General features: G+C 39.4%; 1 protein-coding gene across 1 annotated transcript in view; it reads right to left on the reverse strand.

Annotated features, from left to right (window-relative positions):
• The window catches only part of yes1 (YES proto-oncogene 1, Src family tyrosine kinase), a 31390-nt gene that overhangs the window by 4380 nt on the left and 8472 nt on the right, over positions 1–18538 (reverse strand). The window contains exons 2-10 of the mRNA XM_006792188.2: positions 12888–13178; positions 11836–11935; positions 10285–10383; positions 8367–8470; positions 6909–7058; positions 5436–5591; positions 3074–3253; positions 1288–1364; positions 322–475 (exon numbers count right to left, since the gene is read on the reverse strand). Of these exons, the coding sequence (XP_006792251.1) occupies positions 322–475; positions 1288–1364; positions 3074–3253; positions 5436–5591; positions 6909–7058; positions 8367–8470; positions 10285–10383; positions 11836–11935; positions 12888–13173 (1306 nt within the window). The 5' untranslated portion in view covers positions 13174–13178. The remainder of the gene's footprint in view (positions 1–321; positions 476–1287; positions 1365–3073; positions 3254–5435; positions 5592–6908; positions 7059–8366; positions 8471–10284; positions 10384–11835; positions 11936–12887; positions 13179–18538) is intronic.

Here is an 18538-nt window from a genome sequence, read left to right on the forward strand (position 1 = left end):
GGTCAACTGTTTAGAAACGTTAACTGATTTTTTGAACCACCCTTCAGCTCAAAAAATGTAAGCACGTGTAGCCTAAATGAACAAAATCATGGTTCATGTAGCGGGCCTGCAAATTGCATTTTTATTTATAGCTAATATCAAAATCTGCTGTGACATTTTCAGTTTCAACTCAATTTATTTAAGCTCCAAGTCCTGTATTAAGCAGCAGTCATAACTAAATAGATCAGAACAGGCACTGCGAGGCCCAGTATAAACATGTTCTCTATTTATAGTCAGTGCAGACAAACATGCGTCCAACTGCATCCGCTCCCTGTCACACACCTTGTCTGGCGGTGTACTCGTTGTCCTCGATGAGCCGAGCCAGGCCAAAGTCTGCGATCTTACACACCAGGTTATCAGCGACCAGAATGTTGGCAGCTCTCAGGTCCCTGTGGATGTAGTTCATCCTCTCAATGAAGGCCATGCCGTCTGCAATCTGGGATTAAGTTGGATTGGACAGGACGTAATGGTGTTATTCTAACAGCTTCAGAAAGCAAAAGTGGAAGCATGAAAAAAGGATGTTTAATTTTCAATTATAGATCAAATAAACATAGCTGCATTTAGGTGTCAAGAATACACGAAGACAAAACTCAAACAAGGCACTCTACACCTGTGACAATGACACCAACAGCATCTGGATAAACATCCTAAACACAGCCATTCGACACCATTCTCACACTTGTTGTAAACTCCCTCTGAGGCGTCTCTGGGTTTCAGCCTGTTTCAGTTTTAATTCCCCCCCCCCAAAAAAAGGAAAAGAAAAATTACTACTCCGCAGAGTGGAGAGGGAGCCTGTGAGCGTGAAGAGGCAAATTAAGAGCAGATCACAGTAGGTGACTGAACCAGTGAGCTTAAATGGCCTCTGGTGAGCAGCGTTTAAGTGCTACAGGCAGTTAAGTGGGGGACAACGAGGGGAGGCACACGCAGGGGTGAAGAGCTGTCGGAGGGGGAGAGGAGGCGCACATTGTTGCACAGGAAGCGGCAGAGAGGGGAAGGGTAGATATTAAATAAATTATGCCAGCCAGATGGAGAACAAACCGAAACCAGTATTCACAGGGCGTGAATATTTGACTCATGCACACCTACACACACGGCTGGAAAGAAGCCCGCGTGGAGCTTTCTCCGCTGCATTGCTGATGTATGATAATCTTTCCCCTCAGTCAGAGTTAAAAGAGCAGCTGGGCAGGGAAGAGACATGGGGAGCTGCTGCACCTGTGTTAGCATTTAAAGACTGAGTTTTCATCCTACCTGTGAAGCCATGTCCACTAGCTGGGGAAGCTTCAGATACTTTCCATCTCCCTCCTTCAGAAAGTCCAGTAAACTACCTGCCAGAGTTTAGAAGACTACTGTCAAGAGAATCAATACATCCGTCTGCAACGTGTATAAAGACAACACCAAAATAAACAGAAACAGAAATAACCTGGAGGCACCACGACTGTTAAAAAGTGAATACAACCCTTCAAATGAACTGTGATGTGTTTTTAAAGGCTGATGGACTGCTGGGGATCCAGTGGTGAGCAAGTTGTTGACTGGAAGGTTTGTGTGTGTTTAATGGGGTCAGATTAAGAATGTAATAATTATTAAATGGTGATGGAACTATCTGGCTGTTCTAATCACAGTTCTCTACCGGTTAATGAGTTCAAATTTTACCTTTTTGCTGCTTTTGTTTAACATCTGCTCAAATAATATATCAATCGATCAGAGTGAAAGGAGTGGCTATGGACTGGCTGACTATTGATCGCTTAGCTTAAGTATAATCGGTGTGACAGCTCTAAAAAGAGCTCTGAGGCCAGGGATAACATTATATAAGCTCTGAAATAATTTGCATTTACTTTTCTGAGGTTAAAAGATAAACAGAAGATCTTTCATAGAAACACTCTAATGGAAAAATTGACAGACACAAATTATTATTCCAAGAGGACGTCAGTTTTTTTTAATTCTTTGAAAGGTCTGTCGATATTTTCACTTCTAAGGTTTACACAAGATGTGTCAGACTTCCTGCCTCACTCTTGGAGTGGAAAAAAATGTATTTATCTCAAAGCTGCACTCAAACAAGCTCTGCATAAACATACATTTTCTTGCCGCTCTGACTCTCTATGCCACCACAGTGGATTTAAATCCAAATAAACAAATCAATTTGTGCTTGAAGGGAAGATTTTTCAGCTTTAATTCAGAGGTTTTACAAAAATGAATGCATGAAGTGTTTGGGTATTATAGCCATTTTTTTAATACGCAGTCTCCATTTTCAGACAACTGACTGACGAGCAGTTTCGTGGCCAGGTGAGGCGAGCTCTCCTGTTATTTCATGCCAAATGAAGCACACATCTGAAGTTGATTCAAAGTGGTTGTCTTTTGATTTTTAGTGTTATTTGAACTACAAGCCCCAAAGAGACGTCAATGCAAACGGTATGGGCATGTTTGGCTGGCTATTCCAAAAAAAATGAAAAGAAAGATGAAAAATGAAGCTGAAAATCTGCTTTTCAGTCACAGCATGACTCTTTTATAATATACTTGAATGTTTTAGATCATATTATATTATCACTAACAGAAAATTCATCATCATCTATGGAGATCAACCACTCGTGACTTCTATGGCATTCCACAAGGCAGTTGTCATGTATTGTTCTCCTTATACATGCTACCACTTGGAAACGTCACCAAACAGCAAAACATTTGTTAGTGTAGTTGTGCAGTCGATACACACCTATCTGTAGAGCCAGGCGACACTGATTTAATGAGCATTTTAGCACTGTGTTTAACATATGAATGACTACAAATGGTTTAAAACTAAATTTCATTTCTTCATTTATTGGCTCTAAAACCAAACACGATTTGTGTGTTTTTTTATTTGTGTTTATTTCTGATGGACTGTTTGTTTATTTAAATGTCTGTTTTCATATGGGTTCATATGCTTTAGTTCCTGTGAATCTCTTTGGAACCTCCGTGTTATACTGGGCTATACAAATAAATTTAAGATATACATTCTTTGTGTGCATCGTCATAACATCTGGTTTGGAAACTGAACAGTTCTTACCTTTGCCCATAAACTCAGTAACAATGTATATGGGCTCCTCGGACACCACGGCATAGAGAGGTACCAGTTTGTCATGTCTCAGTTTCTTCATGATCTGAGCCTCCTGCAGGAAAGCCTCTGGAGACATGGTGCCCGGCTTCAGGGTCTTGATCGCCACCTTAGTCGTACCGTTCCATGTGCCTGAATATATATGAAACAAAATGTGAATGATCACTTATTTACTTTGCAAAAGTAAATACTTTGCTTGAAAGATACAGGGGAAATACAATTTAAGACACTTCCAATTCATTAAAAGACTAAAAAGGCCCATTTTTTAACCGTTTTAGGATTGATTAAAAAGTCGGTCCTAAAATCACTCGGACCTCTGGCAGGGCTCCCATGTATGGAGAGAACATGGCAGCTGAAATAATCGGCCACTTCCTGATTGAGAGCCACTTACTCACGCCCTGCTTACATACAATAAGCCAAAGCAGGAGATCTACTGCTTTCGTCAGAGGGCTGAGCTTCATGAATGAATCATAGCGAACAAACTCTGCGTGCACGCACGCAAGCTGAAGGACAAAGTAGGACAATGATAATATCTATAAGTAATAACGTGAGGTGGGGAGTGCATAGAGAACATCATCTAAAAAAAACAAAATGCACGAGCAGCACGAACTGCAGCTGAGCAAAAAACCATCACGAAACCACGAAGCAGTGAGCGACAGAGAGGGATTCCTGGGATTGCTCAGTGGAGGCTTGCAGGTCGAGGCTTGCTGCAGGGCAGGCTTAATTAAAGACTCAACGATGAAAGAAGAGAGTCGTGTTCACTCAGAGGCCCCCGTCTCGCAAGCAGGCCAGTGAAAAGAAGCGTAGGAAGTGACCTGTGATTACTGGAGCTGTGTGTGTGTGTGTGTGTGTGTGTGTGTGTGTGTGTGTGTGTGTGTGTGTGTGTGTGTGTGTGTGTGTGATCAGCTCTGACATCAGTACGTGTGCCGGTGAGGCAGCAAGACAAGCCCACTCTTGACGTTAGTGCCACTCAACTTAAAACACTAATATAAACCAGTGTCATTTGTTTTTCACATTAACTTTACATAAGTTACATATTCATGCGCATATAAATCATGCACAGTGGGCATGTTTGTAGGCCCTAATGACTGTGTGTGTTTATGTCCACAAAGTTGTTCCTGTTCTTCACTAATTTATAAGTGTTTGTGTCAAACACCAGCACTACAGACGGGATTTATGTCTGCAAGTTGTTAACATCGGAAGTAGGAAGGCCACTGGTTTATTGCAATGTATCCCTTAACATGGCCATCTACAACCCTGTTAATAATTTCATTAATATTAAAGTGCAGAAAACAGAATGCAATGACCCACAAATCAATCAAATCCCATATTTAATTGAAAAGGACACAAAGACAACATATCAAATTTTTAAGACGTTTTCGAAACGCCGCGGCTCATCGCGGTCATGTTTACAGCTGTGCTTCGTCACCTCGTCCTGAAACAGCAAATTCTTTGGAAACATGGCTCTGAGTAAAGTTCCTGTTTCTGGCAGCCTTTCCATGTATTTCTGACATATTTCACACAATAACTATTCAGCTACTAACACATTTACGTAGGCGTTTACTGTGTCGGGAGTGCTTTTGCAGGGAAACATCCTCTTTTTCTGTCTCTTTGTGGTTTGAATAAACTGAGTAAATTTGAATCGACAAAAGGGGGAAAAACAGCATCTGTTTTATATTTTCAAATGTTATCTTGCTCTGTTAGAGCAGAAATGGATCCAGACAGATGCAAGACAGCATCTTGTTTATTTAATTTGTACACGCATAAAAACAAAACAATAAAACCCCAAACAAACAAAAAAAAGTTGCTCATCCTTGCCAAGAATTCCCCTTCACAGTCAGAATGCTTCTATACTACTACTTCCTGTATACTGTTTACTGTAGTCCTTCTAGAAGCAAGCATTGCCACCCAGCAGCCATCTTGAAATGCCTCCAGGCACTTATTCAAGCACTTGTGCATCAATAAAGATTATAATAAGGGTTTATACTCCTACCAACAGCTTCCATTCAGGATTCTTTCAGTGACATATCTCTTTATTATGAAGTCTCTGCTGTTTTCAATCCCCAGCTCCATATTTAACAAAGACATAAAAGTAGCGTCCTTGCTGTCAACCAATTGTGCAGGAAACAAAAACTACAGCCATCATTGTCACATAACGTCTGGAGGGCATGTAGATGAATTTTGCTTTGTCACTCTTTAGTGTGAGTGTGCACAATGAAAGATAGAAGCATTGGTTTCTGTGCCTGCAGGGCTGATTTCAATAAATAATATCATTCATACTGTGTGCTTGAGTACGGCTCTAGTGGCCTCTTACCCATCCAAACTTCTCCAAAGCAGCCCTGTCCCAGTTTGACCTCCAGCCGGAGTGACTCTCGTGGGATTTCCCAGGCGTCCTTAGCTAGTCCCTGAGTTTGCGGCTTTACTGTGGGACACACAGTCGTCAGCCTGTAGCACAGACCATCCGCATGTTCTACACAGGAAGAAGTACATAAAAAAAAAACAGTGAGTTTAAACAACAACATAAAAAACAACATGAGTGAGTGAATGAGCTTTGATCTGGAGTGCTTTATCCACATGCAGTCCTGGCCACCAGCAGGCAGCAAACTACAATCAAATCACAACAGATTTGATTCCCCGTCCCCACACCTCACAGAATAACTATTTATTTCCAACATGCCCTCCAGAAATAATCTGATTTTCACCATAATAGTATCCCGTGTTTTATTTTGATTTCAACTTCACTAAAAAGGCAAGAAGATCAAGGTTCTGGGTTTTTGTTTTTTGTTTGGCAGCAGCACCACTCGCTACATTATGTCCTGCTGGAATTCTGCACACAAAATAGGGGAAAACAGAGGAATGAGTGGAAATCGAGCCTGTATTCAAACACTGAGCAGTTAAGATCCAGTGAAGATTTTCTCACTTGTTCCTGACTTTCTGTCTGCAGATCAAAGGCTACACTGCTGCAGAGCTTTGAGCCGTAACAGTTCTTTTAAAAAAAAAAAAACCCCACACAGCAGCGAGTGATTTCTATCAGTTATGTGGAAAAATGCGGTCAACACAACCAGAAACGCAGTATCTTTTAACAAACACTCTTTTTTAAAATAGATTTTCTTACAAGTTTAACAGGATTTGTGCAGTTCTTACAAACAGTTTGTACTGAATGTGCTTACACACCATGCGCTGCAGTCACTTTCTTTTAAGATACCAAAGGAGACCTTTAGAATGACTGTTTATCAATACTGTGCAGATTTCAGCTACATGAGACAGTTTTTTTTAAAAAAGTGAAACATTTTTTTGTATTCATGGCCTCCTCTGGCTTAAGTCCCAGTGGGTTAAACTTTTTTTTTTTTTTTTTTTAGAACCTCGTTACTGAGTTACTGAGCTGTGACCGTGTCGGTGAAAGCGCTGCTTGCGACTAGTTCAGAATCACCATAGCAAAAAAGCCTCTGTAACACGCATACATATTCAACACATAGATCTGCAGCTGAATAATACATTTCTCACTGTGAGCACTGAATCTGCTGGTCTACACACTGTATGGAGCCAGAGTAAAAGGCAGGGGACTACTTGCAATGCTAAAACCCTTCAAAAGAATAAGTCTCTATGGTCTCAGTGACTTTTACATCACATCTGTCCAAGTAACACCACTAGGCTTCATAAAATATGCATCTGAAAAAAGGAAAGAACAAAAAAAAAAAAACATCTGTCCAGTTATAAACAACACTTTGTCTAAATGCGTTCCACATGTAAATAAGACGCCCGAGTGTGCAGAAGATGGGCAGCATACCTGTGTAATGTTTCACCAGCTTCTGTAATGACTCAAACTGCGCTCGTGTCGTGATGTAATAACCGCCGTTGTCCAGCTTGCGGATCTTGTAGTGTTTGACGTTGTCTCCCTTTACATCGTCCCAGTCACGGATGGACAGAGAGTACGCACCTTAACAATCCACAGAAATGAAATTAGATGTGTTGCTCGGGAAAATAAACACTCTAAAATAACTAAACCGATAAGAAATAAAAAAATATTTAGCCACAGTCACAGATGAGCCTACAAATCTCATGAAAAGACAGACAAAGACAGACAGATAGATCTATGGTTCTATTTTACATTAAACTATACAGTAAAGCGATAATGGTGGGTCAAGTGACAAAGCATTACAGCCATTCATGTAGCTACGCTGCTAGTGTGTCTGGTTAGAGAAGGAAAATGAAACACAAAAGTGCCAAAAATTTCAATTCACCAAATGAGAACTTGAGGCACCGGATCTCAATATCATCCAGTATTTAAAAATGCTACACTCATTCCAGTCTTTAAATGTGAGACCTTTAAACTTTGTTTTTGGTGTTGGTGCTGGCCAAGATGTCTGTACTCCATATTACAAATTTTATTTGTATGTTATTTAGCCTGAATCAGCAGGTATCTGTGTTCCTGTGATGCCCACAGCACTCTATAGAAACATCTTTTTTTTTTTTTGGGGGGGGGGGGGGGGGGGGGGGGGGACCATTTGAATACAAGCGCGCCGATCCACACAGGTGTGCACACGGGTGTTCACTGTTCGTAGACTTAAATCACACCTTTCTTGGCTGCTACTTCAAAGCACATTGTGCGCTGTCTGTCCTGCGTGCTGCACAACAACATTCAATATTTAGTATTTACTGCTGTTTACACTTAGCTAGATTAATGCGATGGTGTTGTGTTTAGTATGTTGTTTTGTTTTTTTTTTGCTTGTTTTCTATTCTTTTTCTCTCAACAGGTGATCCCAGAGATTCCTCCCCCCTCCTTTCTCACTGTCCCTCTCCCCTTCTGTTTTTCTTTTCCTTCCTCTTTCTTTCTCCCTTTCCTATCCCTCACTCATGTCTGTCCTGTCTGTAACAACTGAAAATAAAATAAAATAAATAATAAAAACAAAGGTCGATCAAATGGACCAATACGGCAAAGCCATGATGATCCATTTGGCAAAATAAATCCATTGTATCCTTGTTGGTCTTCAGACAACAATTCTGACGGCTAAAGAACCAAATGGGACAGGCAAAAAAAAAGGAAAAAAAAAAATAGAAACATCTTTCTAAATAAATTGTCAGCAAATGTGACTTGGCAAGCTAACACTTTGCTCTCGTGTCCAAATAGAGTCACTTATTGCTCCAAAAGAAGAAAATCGTCATGACGCTAAAGTTCAAGTTTAAAGGGAAGTGGTGACGTCTCTATACCCACGCCCATCTTTATGTCTGTTATAAATCATCCTACCTTTAGTCGTCTCACTCTCTCGTACCAAGAAAGTTCCCCGCTGGTTTCCTGGAACCAATAAATGGCGTTCTGCATCTTTGCGGCCCATTTTACCAAAGTACCATCTGCCAAAATAAAGTCAAACAATCAGTCACAGGAGGAGGGCCCACTGTGATACACTGCACACAATTGACATTTTCTCCTTCATATAATAGGGATATGTTTTTTAGTAATGTGACAGCGGGGAGTTAAATTTCTTCAGAAATTAAATATATTTGGCATCAACCAGTTGTCAGGTATTTATATGTGGAGTTAATATTATTGCATTGAAAATAAGACAAGGGAAAAATCTAAAATATAATTTAAGGTAAAATAATAATCACTTGTTTAAAACTTTGCTTCAACAAGTGTTTTGCATGTTTCAATTTATAGTCATGTGAAAATAAAGTTATCACAAGATTTTGCGATCCTTTTAAAAACATATACCATGCTTTAATAGGTCAAAAGGTACAACCACCTTTAGCAAAAATAACTCGAAGGACTCATTTTCTGTACGACTTTATCAGCCTCTCACATCATTGTGGAGGAATTTTGCCCCACTCTTCTTTACAGCGTTCCTTCAGGTTTGCATCTCAATCAGCTTGAAGTCTGGACTTTGACTGGGCCATTACAAACCTGATTCTTTTCTTTTTCAGACATTCAGTTGTAGATTTGTTGCTCTGCTTGGGATCACTGTTCTGTTGCATGACCCAATTTCAGCCAAGCTTTAGCTGTCGGACAGATGGCTTCTGACTCTAGAATATTTAGGTATCTAAAGATGAATTCATGGTTGACTCAGTGACCGAAAGATGAACTGAGGGGTCTACTACAGAGGAGGTTCAAGAAAGCGAGGCTTTTTTTTAAATTAGCTGGCTCGGCAAAATAAAAGGCTGAAGTCAGAGGACATGCACAGCGTGGTTAATCTTGTGTTATAATAAAACCCTTCACGTCCTGGGACTGCAAAAAAAAGCTCAAATCATCACACCTCCACCACCGTGCTTGCAGCTGGTATGACGTGTGTTTGTTCTGATATGGTGTGTTTGGTTTTCACCAAACGTGACGCTTTAGCTCACCGCTCTAAAGAACATTGGTACAGAAGTCATGTGGTTTGTTCAGATGCAACTTTGCAAACCTAAACAGTGCCGCCATTTTTTTCTTCACCTGGCATCCCTTCTAAACAAGCTATACTTGTTCTGTTTGTGTATACAGTGTCTGGGCTTTGTTTGCAATTTCTCTGAACATCGCACGGTCTGACCCTGGGATGAATTTGGTGGAACAGCCATTCCATGGTATATTTTCTATTTACCACTTGTCTCCCAGATGTAAATGACAACAAAAATCTACATTTTCTTATTTGTAAGGCTTACTTTGCGAAGTTCAATCAAAGAAATTAGTTAAATTTTTTTTTGCTTCATATACTAAAATCCTGCAAACTCAGTCACAGTAAGTTATTTTTCATGCTAAAGGCAAAGTTGGGCAGGTTTACCCAGGTTTTTTTTATTTTTATTTAAATGAGCAGTTTAAACCTCAAACATAAGTGAAAATGTGAAAATGGCCAACAGCTAAAAGAGAATCTAGGCCACAACTGTGTAAAAGCAGCACAATGTTTCTGTCACACAAGAAGAACAGAAAAGAGAACGCCATCGGCTCCTGTGACAATACATGGCTTCATTGTTTAGACTCTCTGCCATGTGTACATGATGGGTTTGTCACATTGTGTGTCCTCCCAGCAGCAGGATTTTGTCTTAATCAGAGGAAAACTAAGTTGGGTGAGGAACAGGAAAAAAACAAGAAGGAAAAAAAAAAAAAAAAAAAAAGATAGACGTGGAAATAAAAGTTGTTGGATGACGGAGAGAGGAAAATATACTATGTTTGGAAAGGCAATTGTGCGAGTTCTTACTCTTCAGCCTGTATGGAGTCTGCTGGAGCCACATAGTTACTGGGGATATAACCTTTCTGCCCAGTGTTGATGGAGCGCGCCTCCCACCAGTCGCCTTCCCTGAAGAGAGAAGTAAATTAGAAATCAGAACCACATAATACAAACACAAAAGTTTGACTTAAAAAAAAACCTATCCATTCCAAAAGAAAGGGAGCTGGTATGAAAGTATACAAAGGGGGAAAAAAAGACAGAGAGGTAGGATTAACATCATCCAAAGACGTCAGCAGTCTGAGTCATCAAAATGTGGGTGGAGTTCAGATGCTGAATGTTGTTGTTTGTTTTTTTTAAATCAATTGAAACTAAATAACTGATATATTATTTAATATAGTATTAAATGAAAACAAAATTATTTAATATATGATGACTAATATTAGCTTTTTTGTAAAAAAAAAAATCACTTGTACAGATGATAAAAACATGTTTAAAATAAATTTCAAGGGTTTGAGTTTCTTTATTTTAATTGCAAACAACTGACAAAGACTTGTGATGTGACACAAGGACCACATATTAAGCATTTAGTCAAAACAGGAAGTCAAGATCAGCTTGCGATCAGCTGATAACATCTAACCTCAGCAGGAAGCAATATTTAAATAACTCAAGATCGCCTACAGTTACTGCTGTTGATGCAAACCCATTTGGAACCCACCCTTAACCCAGCTCTTCCTTTGCATGCATTACTGAACCGCGGCGCGGTCCCACAATATATTGGGCTGTTATATCAACTCCAAAGCCCTATATAATGTTATATATGTGTTTTCTATTATTTTAAAAAAAAAAAAAGTAAAACTGATTGGAGAAGAATCAAAATTTTCTAGAACGCTAAAATAAGCAAGTAGACACAATTACTAGTGTGTTTAACAGCAGATGTGGAGCTTAAATTAAAAGTGAAGGAAGAGAGAATCTGTCTGAAAACCTTTAGCCAATCTGTACTCGTCCCACCTCTTCTCTAGAAGCAGATGGCATTTTCATCACCGCAAAAGCAATGTGAACACACAGAGTGGTAGGATGGGACGTGGAACGTGACAAACAAGAAGAGCAGAGCACTTGGCACGCCGCCTATTTTCACACCTGAGCACATGTGGGGTACAAGGTAAAGCTGCTGCGGCAGGTATCAAGTGACATATTTCTCCTTCTAAATCATGATATCCTTACAAAGCACTATGAGAACAAGACTTGAGTAATCCACAAAATAAAATTAAAAGAAGTAAACGAGCATTGGTTTACAAAGCTAATTGGTTTGTCAGTACTCTTGACCTTCAGTTATCATCAAAGCGCCAATAATAAGCATCCTTTTTTTGGTATAATGTCATAAATTTAACTGCATGTTTTTCTTTGGCAAGAGAAAAGCAATGTACACTAAACAGATGGCCCATTAAAGGAACCCATTAACCCAGACAGATCTCGGCCTTAATATCAGACCTGAATACACTGAAGGATTAAAAACACACACACACACACACACACACAAAATCCGCCTAGCATTTTGTCAGTGTAAAAAGCAAATATACTCACGTGTTGTTGATAATCTGAAAGCGATCCCCTTTTTTAAAAGACAGATCGTCTGCCGTCCTCGCTTCGTAGTCGTACAACGCTACAAAAAACGTTACACCACCTGAAAGTGAGAGAAATTGAAACGCCTGATTCCTCTAAACACACACTCATTTTGATCGCTCTTTGTTACAGCCTTAAATTACAGATTAATACAAAGGTAAAATGGAAATATGGCAGAACACGGCGAAATATTGTTTCAGGTATTTATTTTCCTTGCTATACCACCAGAGGTGGTCTGCATATACACCTGGCTCTCTCAGCTCTGATTTATTTTTAAGAATTCATCAGAGAAGCAGAATATTCCTCCTAGCGTTCTCAAAATGAGTGGCATCACCTCAAATTAAAGGGAGGTCATTTAATTTTTTATTCACAATAAAAAGAACTGACAAGTGATGGAGTGCAGAGAGACAACGGGACTCAGATATGTTTATCTTGAGGAGAAAATTAAAAGGGCTGTATTAGATCCATAGGAGCCCCTCAGGCCACAGCATCGTGAAAGAGCCATGAAGGGAATGAGGGATGTGTGCGTGCTTTATGAGGCAACATTATGCTTTGTTGCATACATTTCCTGCATAATTTAAATATAAATCCACTCAGAGTCATTCTATGACCGACACAGCCTTAATTCTAAAGTCATTCTAAGTCTAACTAGTGTAGGAAATAAAAACTTTCAATATGCAATTTGCATTTACTAAAGCCACTCAATCCAGTCCATGTTATTGTTTTTCTTGGCTCAGGAGAGGCCATGCCTCTGCATTGCTTCCCATAATACAGACCTATTTTGGGTCTGTTCAGCAATGATGTTTTGGCTGACTCGTTTCAAATGTCTCATTTGCATAACATCTGCTGCTTACGTCCTCTGCATAACAAATGATCAACTGAGTTTATTCTAACGTTGTACAACAGTTTGTGCATCACACAATAGAAAGGAAAGCTGTTCAAGTAATTCATTTATAACTTCTCTAATACAGAAATCTATGAATACAGAATATGTTGATTCACCACAAACTAACCTGAGATGACACTGGGAAAGGGACTGTTCACAGCCACTGAAGTAAAGGAGGTGGAGGCACCGCCAAAGGGCGTCATGACTGAAGACGTCCCGCCAAAGGGTGTGAGGCCAGCAGCATGACTGTTGTAGCTGTTGTTGTGAGCATTCATAGCAGGGGAATGCCCCATCATTGTAGGCTCGGGCCCGTAGTGGGCCAGGGGCGAGCTGGCCAGAGTGGCATTTGAGTTGTCTGGTCGGTACTTCAGAGCTGGACCCTTGTCCTCTTTACTCCTGACACAACCCATCATCAAGCCTGCGAGGAAGAGGAAGATTTGACGATCAAATACCAGGATACCAGTAGCCCAAGAAAGATGCTTTGGGTTAAAGATGCTTTTGTCACCCTTGTGGTGTAAATGCGATGCTGTTAACTATAAAATATGAAATGCAAATGATATAATTTCCAAAAAATGTGTCCAAATTAGGCAAATTTAAAAAAACAAAAAACAAAAACAAAGTACAAATCTGTGAAAAATATCTGTAACATGAGCCACCATCATGTCTCGCTGGATAAAATAAATTTATGCTAAACACCATAAATGTTGACTTGATAATAAGCTTTGTCATGAGGGCTGAACTTGAAGACACAAATGAACAGAAACTACTATATTGTTCATCATTAGCCTAAAGCATTTTGGAGGGTTTCAGCCTGACTCTAGCATACAGAAAACAAGGAGTGACCTCACGTGACTTTACAAGTCCCGACAAAACCTCTCAAGGCTGCACAGCAAGAAACGATTCCAGCCTACGGGCATCTCTCCCCTGTGTTCACACTACACTGACACAGATTTGAAAGGGAGAAAAAGCCCTTTGGCATTCAGAGCTGGTGCTCTTCCCTCCCAGGCTTACTGATACACATGACTCAGTGAGTTAGTAGTGTGTGTGTGTGTGTGTGTGGTCCAGGGATTACTCAAATTGTGAGGACCTGTATCTGTTTATACAGTCACATTATGGGATATTTGAAAAAAGTAATATTTTGGCTCATATCTTCAGAATAAGTTCCCAATAAGCCCCAAAAGGGAACTTTTCAATGACTGTACTCAGTGCAAGCATACCAACCACACCTGCCCTGGAGCAGTAAACTGGATGCTCGGATTGTGCATGAAATGCATGCTGGGATAAAGATATTTAAAAGCATGTACATTGCATTTTAGCAGTCTAGTCTGCACAGCGTATGATCTGGGCTCAAATTAGGAGAGTGTGTGATCGCAAAGAAACGTATTCGGTGTCTGAGTGTGAGAGCTCGTGTGTGTTGTCAACGGTTGACAGCATCCTCTACAGTGCCTGCTTTGTTTACTCATTTTTCTCACCTTTGACCTCTATGTCAAACTACTTGTGTGTATGCAGGTCGAGTGCATGTGCGCGCGCACATGCGCGTGACAGCAGAGTGAAACAAGCTGCCACTACACAGCAGATGGATGCTCAACTCCAAGATTGCTCCAGTTTCAGTGACTCATATCCTGGCATTTGTAAAATGTTACAACATAGTTTCAAGTGCCCGTAAGTGAAGGGTCACATTGGTATTTGTAACAGAATAGCTGAAGTGTGCACTCATCCCTTATGATACCGTTAATGCTGAAAGGATTTGCATACAACTGTTACGGGTTTAATCAATCTACCAATAAAATTAAAGTCAGCACTTGGTGGAGATAAAATTACTTGTGGAAAAACTACATTTTCAATTAGTCAAATCTTCAATTCACACATAAATAATATGTGATAACACACAAAAAAAATCATAAATCCATCATATTCACTAAAACATAATCTAATCACTACCCTCTCCAAAAGGAGTTAATTAATTAATTCCAAACACTATCCACCTCGTTTTAGAACTGTTTTGATTATGCAACCTATAATATATTTATATGGTATAAATAAATATGCCAATCTAATACACAGATTCAGCTTCATGAAAAGATGTTATATTTATTTATACATCACTATAAGTTGTTCTATAATTATTTAGCCACACGTATCCAAAAGTACTGCTTTTTATAATATGTCATTATAAATGGATAATTGTTTATAGAATCTACAGTGTACAATGTTACTGTATAATCGCATATACTCTCTGATAATACTAACAATAATTATGTTAGGAATCAGTGGTAAATGGCAGAGCTGTGGCCAAAGTGAGTTGGCATGAATGAAGATATCAGATCATGGTTGTTTTTCCCGTCACACTTTGCGCTCATTACACTCGGTCAGAGAGACTGAGGGAGAAGGTAGAAGGACGCTGGTTCAGTGCACGCCATAAAAGAATGAGTCACAGTCCCTTCCTCACAGTGAGAACTACAGTTCATCAGTTTAAAACCATCATGTCATATTCCTAGATACTAAAAGCCAATGTAACTGGTACTGGGTGGGAAACTGAAAAAAAGCTGGATCGAAGCATCTTTAGCTTTAGTCGCTGATTTTACTTTTAACTTGTCATTCAAATGTTAAAGAAAAAAAAGATAATGTGTGTTCAAATGCTGGATTATGGTTGAGTGTTTGCCTTGTTTTCTGTTTTCGGTTTTGGTTGGCTTAAATCACATGGCTAAACCTTTTCATTGGTATGTGACCTACGGTTGCACGGGCTGTAAATGTTTTAATAGTGTGTTTATCAGATCTGTAACATTAACATAATGGATTCATTGTTTATACCGTATCTGAAGCCAAAAAAATTCACAAAAGTTTTCAGTGTCTCAGATATTAGGATTTGCAGTTGTTCTCTACCGCAGCGCTATCTTTGTATTCCAGACCACATGACGCGGTTTGAAGACACGTGAAATCTGATAACTATGTGCAAATTGCTGTTCTTTCACTCAACTTCACAAAGTGTTCTTCAGTCATTAAAATGGAACAAAAGTGGTACTTCTGACTAAAGAAACTTTCGCAAGCTTGCAGCGTTTCAGTTAATTAGCTACAGTTGACTACATTTGCGAGGAACATGACCGGTTGACTAAACTTTAAGTGAACTTTTTTTCTCCTCCAGCTTGTTAAGACATTAGCTGTGCGAGTTATCATTAAAAGTGTGAATCTTGTAATTTGGAAATTGCAGCCTTTCAAAAGCCTGAATAAACTTCAGTATCTCTGTAAGCGAAAATAATAATAATAACCCTAAACATACCACAATTTAAGCCTAATTAAGGGTTATATAAGTACATCAAATCTCTTTTAATGTTCCAATTTGAATTAGTATCTTTGTTCTGAAGCTAGTTAAGGATTATAGCACTTAATATGTGAGCGGCTGAGTCAGGTGAAGTTATTCTTCTGTGCTAAGAGGTTAGGCTGTAGCTTTGGTCGCTCTGAGCTTTGGCTCCAAGGTTAAGTGGCCTTGAAGCTAAAGAAACACTGTTCAGCAGTCACCTCCCATTAAGTAACAAAACACCCGACAAAGAAACTGCAGCACAAATCCCCTGCTCGGCCTGTTTGTTGTTCTCTATGCATAAATGAGCCCTAACACAACAACTGCACATTTCTCTTTGTGTGTAGCTCAGTGCAGCTCTGCACCACAGAGTAAATAAAAGATTGAAAACATGCCGACTGTTGGGAATAGCGCCAAAGGAGCCCAACACAGCCTGATCGCAATCGCAATGTGCAAGCAGCAAGGCAGCGATTATATCAGCAACAAAATCAAAAGCTACACTGCACTGAGACCTACAGCGTTACTGCTGTTAACCCTTTGAGCCTTTCTACTTAAAATCCAGCTAAAGGTCGACAGCTACAATAAACAACAAAGCAAGCAAAAGACATTTGACGGCCAATTTGTCTCATCAAACTGAAACCAACAAAATCACTTCTCGGATTGTGAATTGCTGTGTTACAACCACAGCAACACAGCAATTCAAACTTCCTGTTTCACATCGATCCATTTATATGAATGGATGGTGCACTGACTTTCTCAGAACAAATAAACAGGACTCACGGAAAGCTAATGCTGAGCCAGAAGAATCAGACCTGAAACAATCAATATTTATATTTATACTGTACTGCACAGTTAAATTGCAGTTAAATTCTATTTATGTGTCTAGAGCAACAATGTTAGAAGAAATCAAATGCAAATATGACAATTATAATGAAATATATTACTAGAAATCATGAGGATGAGTCAGCTGCTTTTCAGAATCCAGACATCCTCTGCAGAAGGAGGTCTAGCTAACAGAAGTTTTAGCACGAGATAACCAGCAGGTGACAGCAGCATGTGAGCTGTGTGGGCACGGCAGCATTACGACTGGCAATTAGTTAAAGTCGGTTATTATAAAATGCAACAACAAAAAAAAAAACTAGATTAGAAAACTGTTTTGGAAAACCAAATATGCTAGGATAGAAAATAATATTCTCCAGATTATTTTTTTTAAAATTTGTCTACTAAATTTCTAGTATAACAGAATACTTACGCAGGTATTTCAATGGAGAAACTCTATACTGCTAGCAAGCTGACCAAAAAAAAAAAACAAAAAAAAAAAAAACAGGTCCAAGTGGATTTTATGGGAACAATGATTTTTATTTTGATGCCACCAAAATGTACATTTGCCGTTTAGGCCTCCCCTTTAATGTTCTTAATGTTTCTAATGTGTGATGGATCTGAGCTGTGTCCAGGTCAGTTCAGCACTCAGCCTGCTCCGCTATGGAGTTGTGTTTTTGTAATGAATGACATCCTCTTCTGAGGCCTTTCCTGAAAAAGAAACCACACAATTGGCAGAATAAGCTGCTCGGAAAACCTATATCGTCGAAGTCCTTAAAATGCAAGCCTCTCAGTTTGGCAAATATCTCGAACCAGCTCTGGGCACTTCATTGGTTACCAAGACATATTCACCCAAAATAGACTATAAAAAACAAAACAAAAAAACCCAAACACTTGATACTTTTACTGACTTTCTACCAACAAAAACATAACTCACATTTAAAGTCACATGCCTCTTTTATGATGTCCATGATTTTGTTTAGCAATAATGGAGCCTCCACAGATGTATAAAGATGCCATGTGCACTAATGCACCTCCATAACTTATCAATACTGACTTTTGAACATTGATGACGCGCTTGCATATACTCCCCACTTCTGTGTTTTTTCTGTGGAAGCTCTGGGTTTCTTCTCATTCATAAAACACAACACACAACATCAAACTGTTGCACAACTCTTAATCACAAGATCAAATAAAGAAGTAAAAGTCAGATTTTTACCAGTCAGATTTGCTAAATACTAGGAATCTTATTTTTGTTGGCATTTTGTCACATTTTCATGAGAAACGGGAAGCGTGGAAGTTAGCTGAACACCCCCATCCCACCGTGTTAGCTGGGGAAGGGGGGGGGGGGGGGGGGGGAGATCACATGCCCACGTCTAACCTTACTGCGTAAGGAGGTCACTTCTGATTGGATCCATTCCAAACTCGTCCCGCCTTTCTACATCACTTAATTAGTTCTGTTTAGATCTCATCTCTCCAGAACATGTTGGCCTTGACAAGTCTTGATACATTACATTATATTTTTTGTCCTTGTGCATTAGTTTTTATTTAGTTATCCTCTTGTTTGAGTTAGGAAAAAAATGGTTGTTGACAGAAACTATGACTAACGTATCATTATCTAATTTGTTATACTTTTTCCCCATTGCACAACCTTTGTGGTCTAT

Source organism: Neolamprologus brichardi, chromosome 18 (genome assembly GCF_056152115.1).
Source record: "Neolamprologus brichardi isolate AB-2024 chromosome 18, ASM5615211v1, whole genome shotgun sequence".
NCBI classification, from domain to species: domain Eukaryota; kingdom Metazoa; phylum Chordata; class Actinopteri; order Cichliformes; family Cichlidae; genus Neolamprologus; species Neolamprologus brichardi.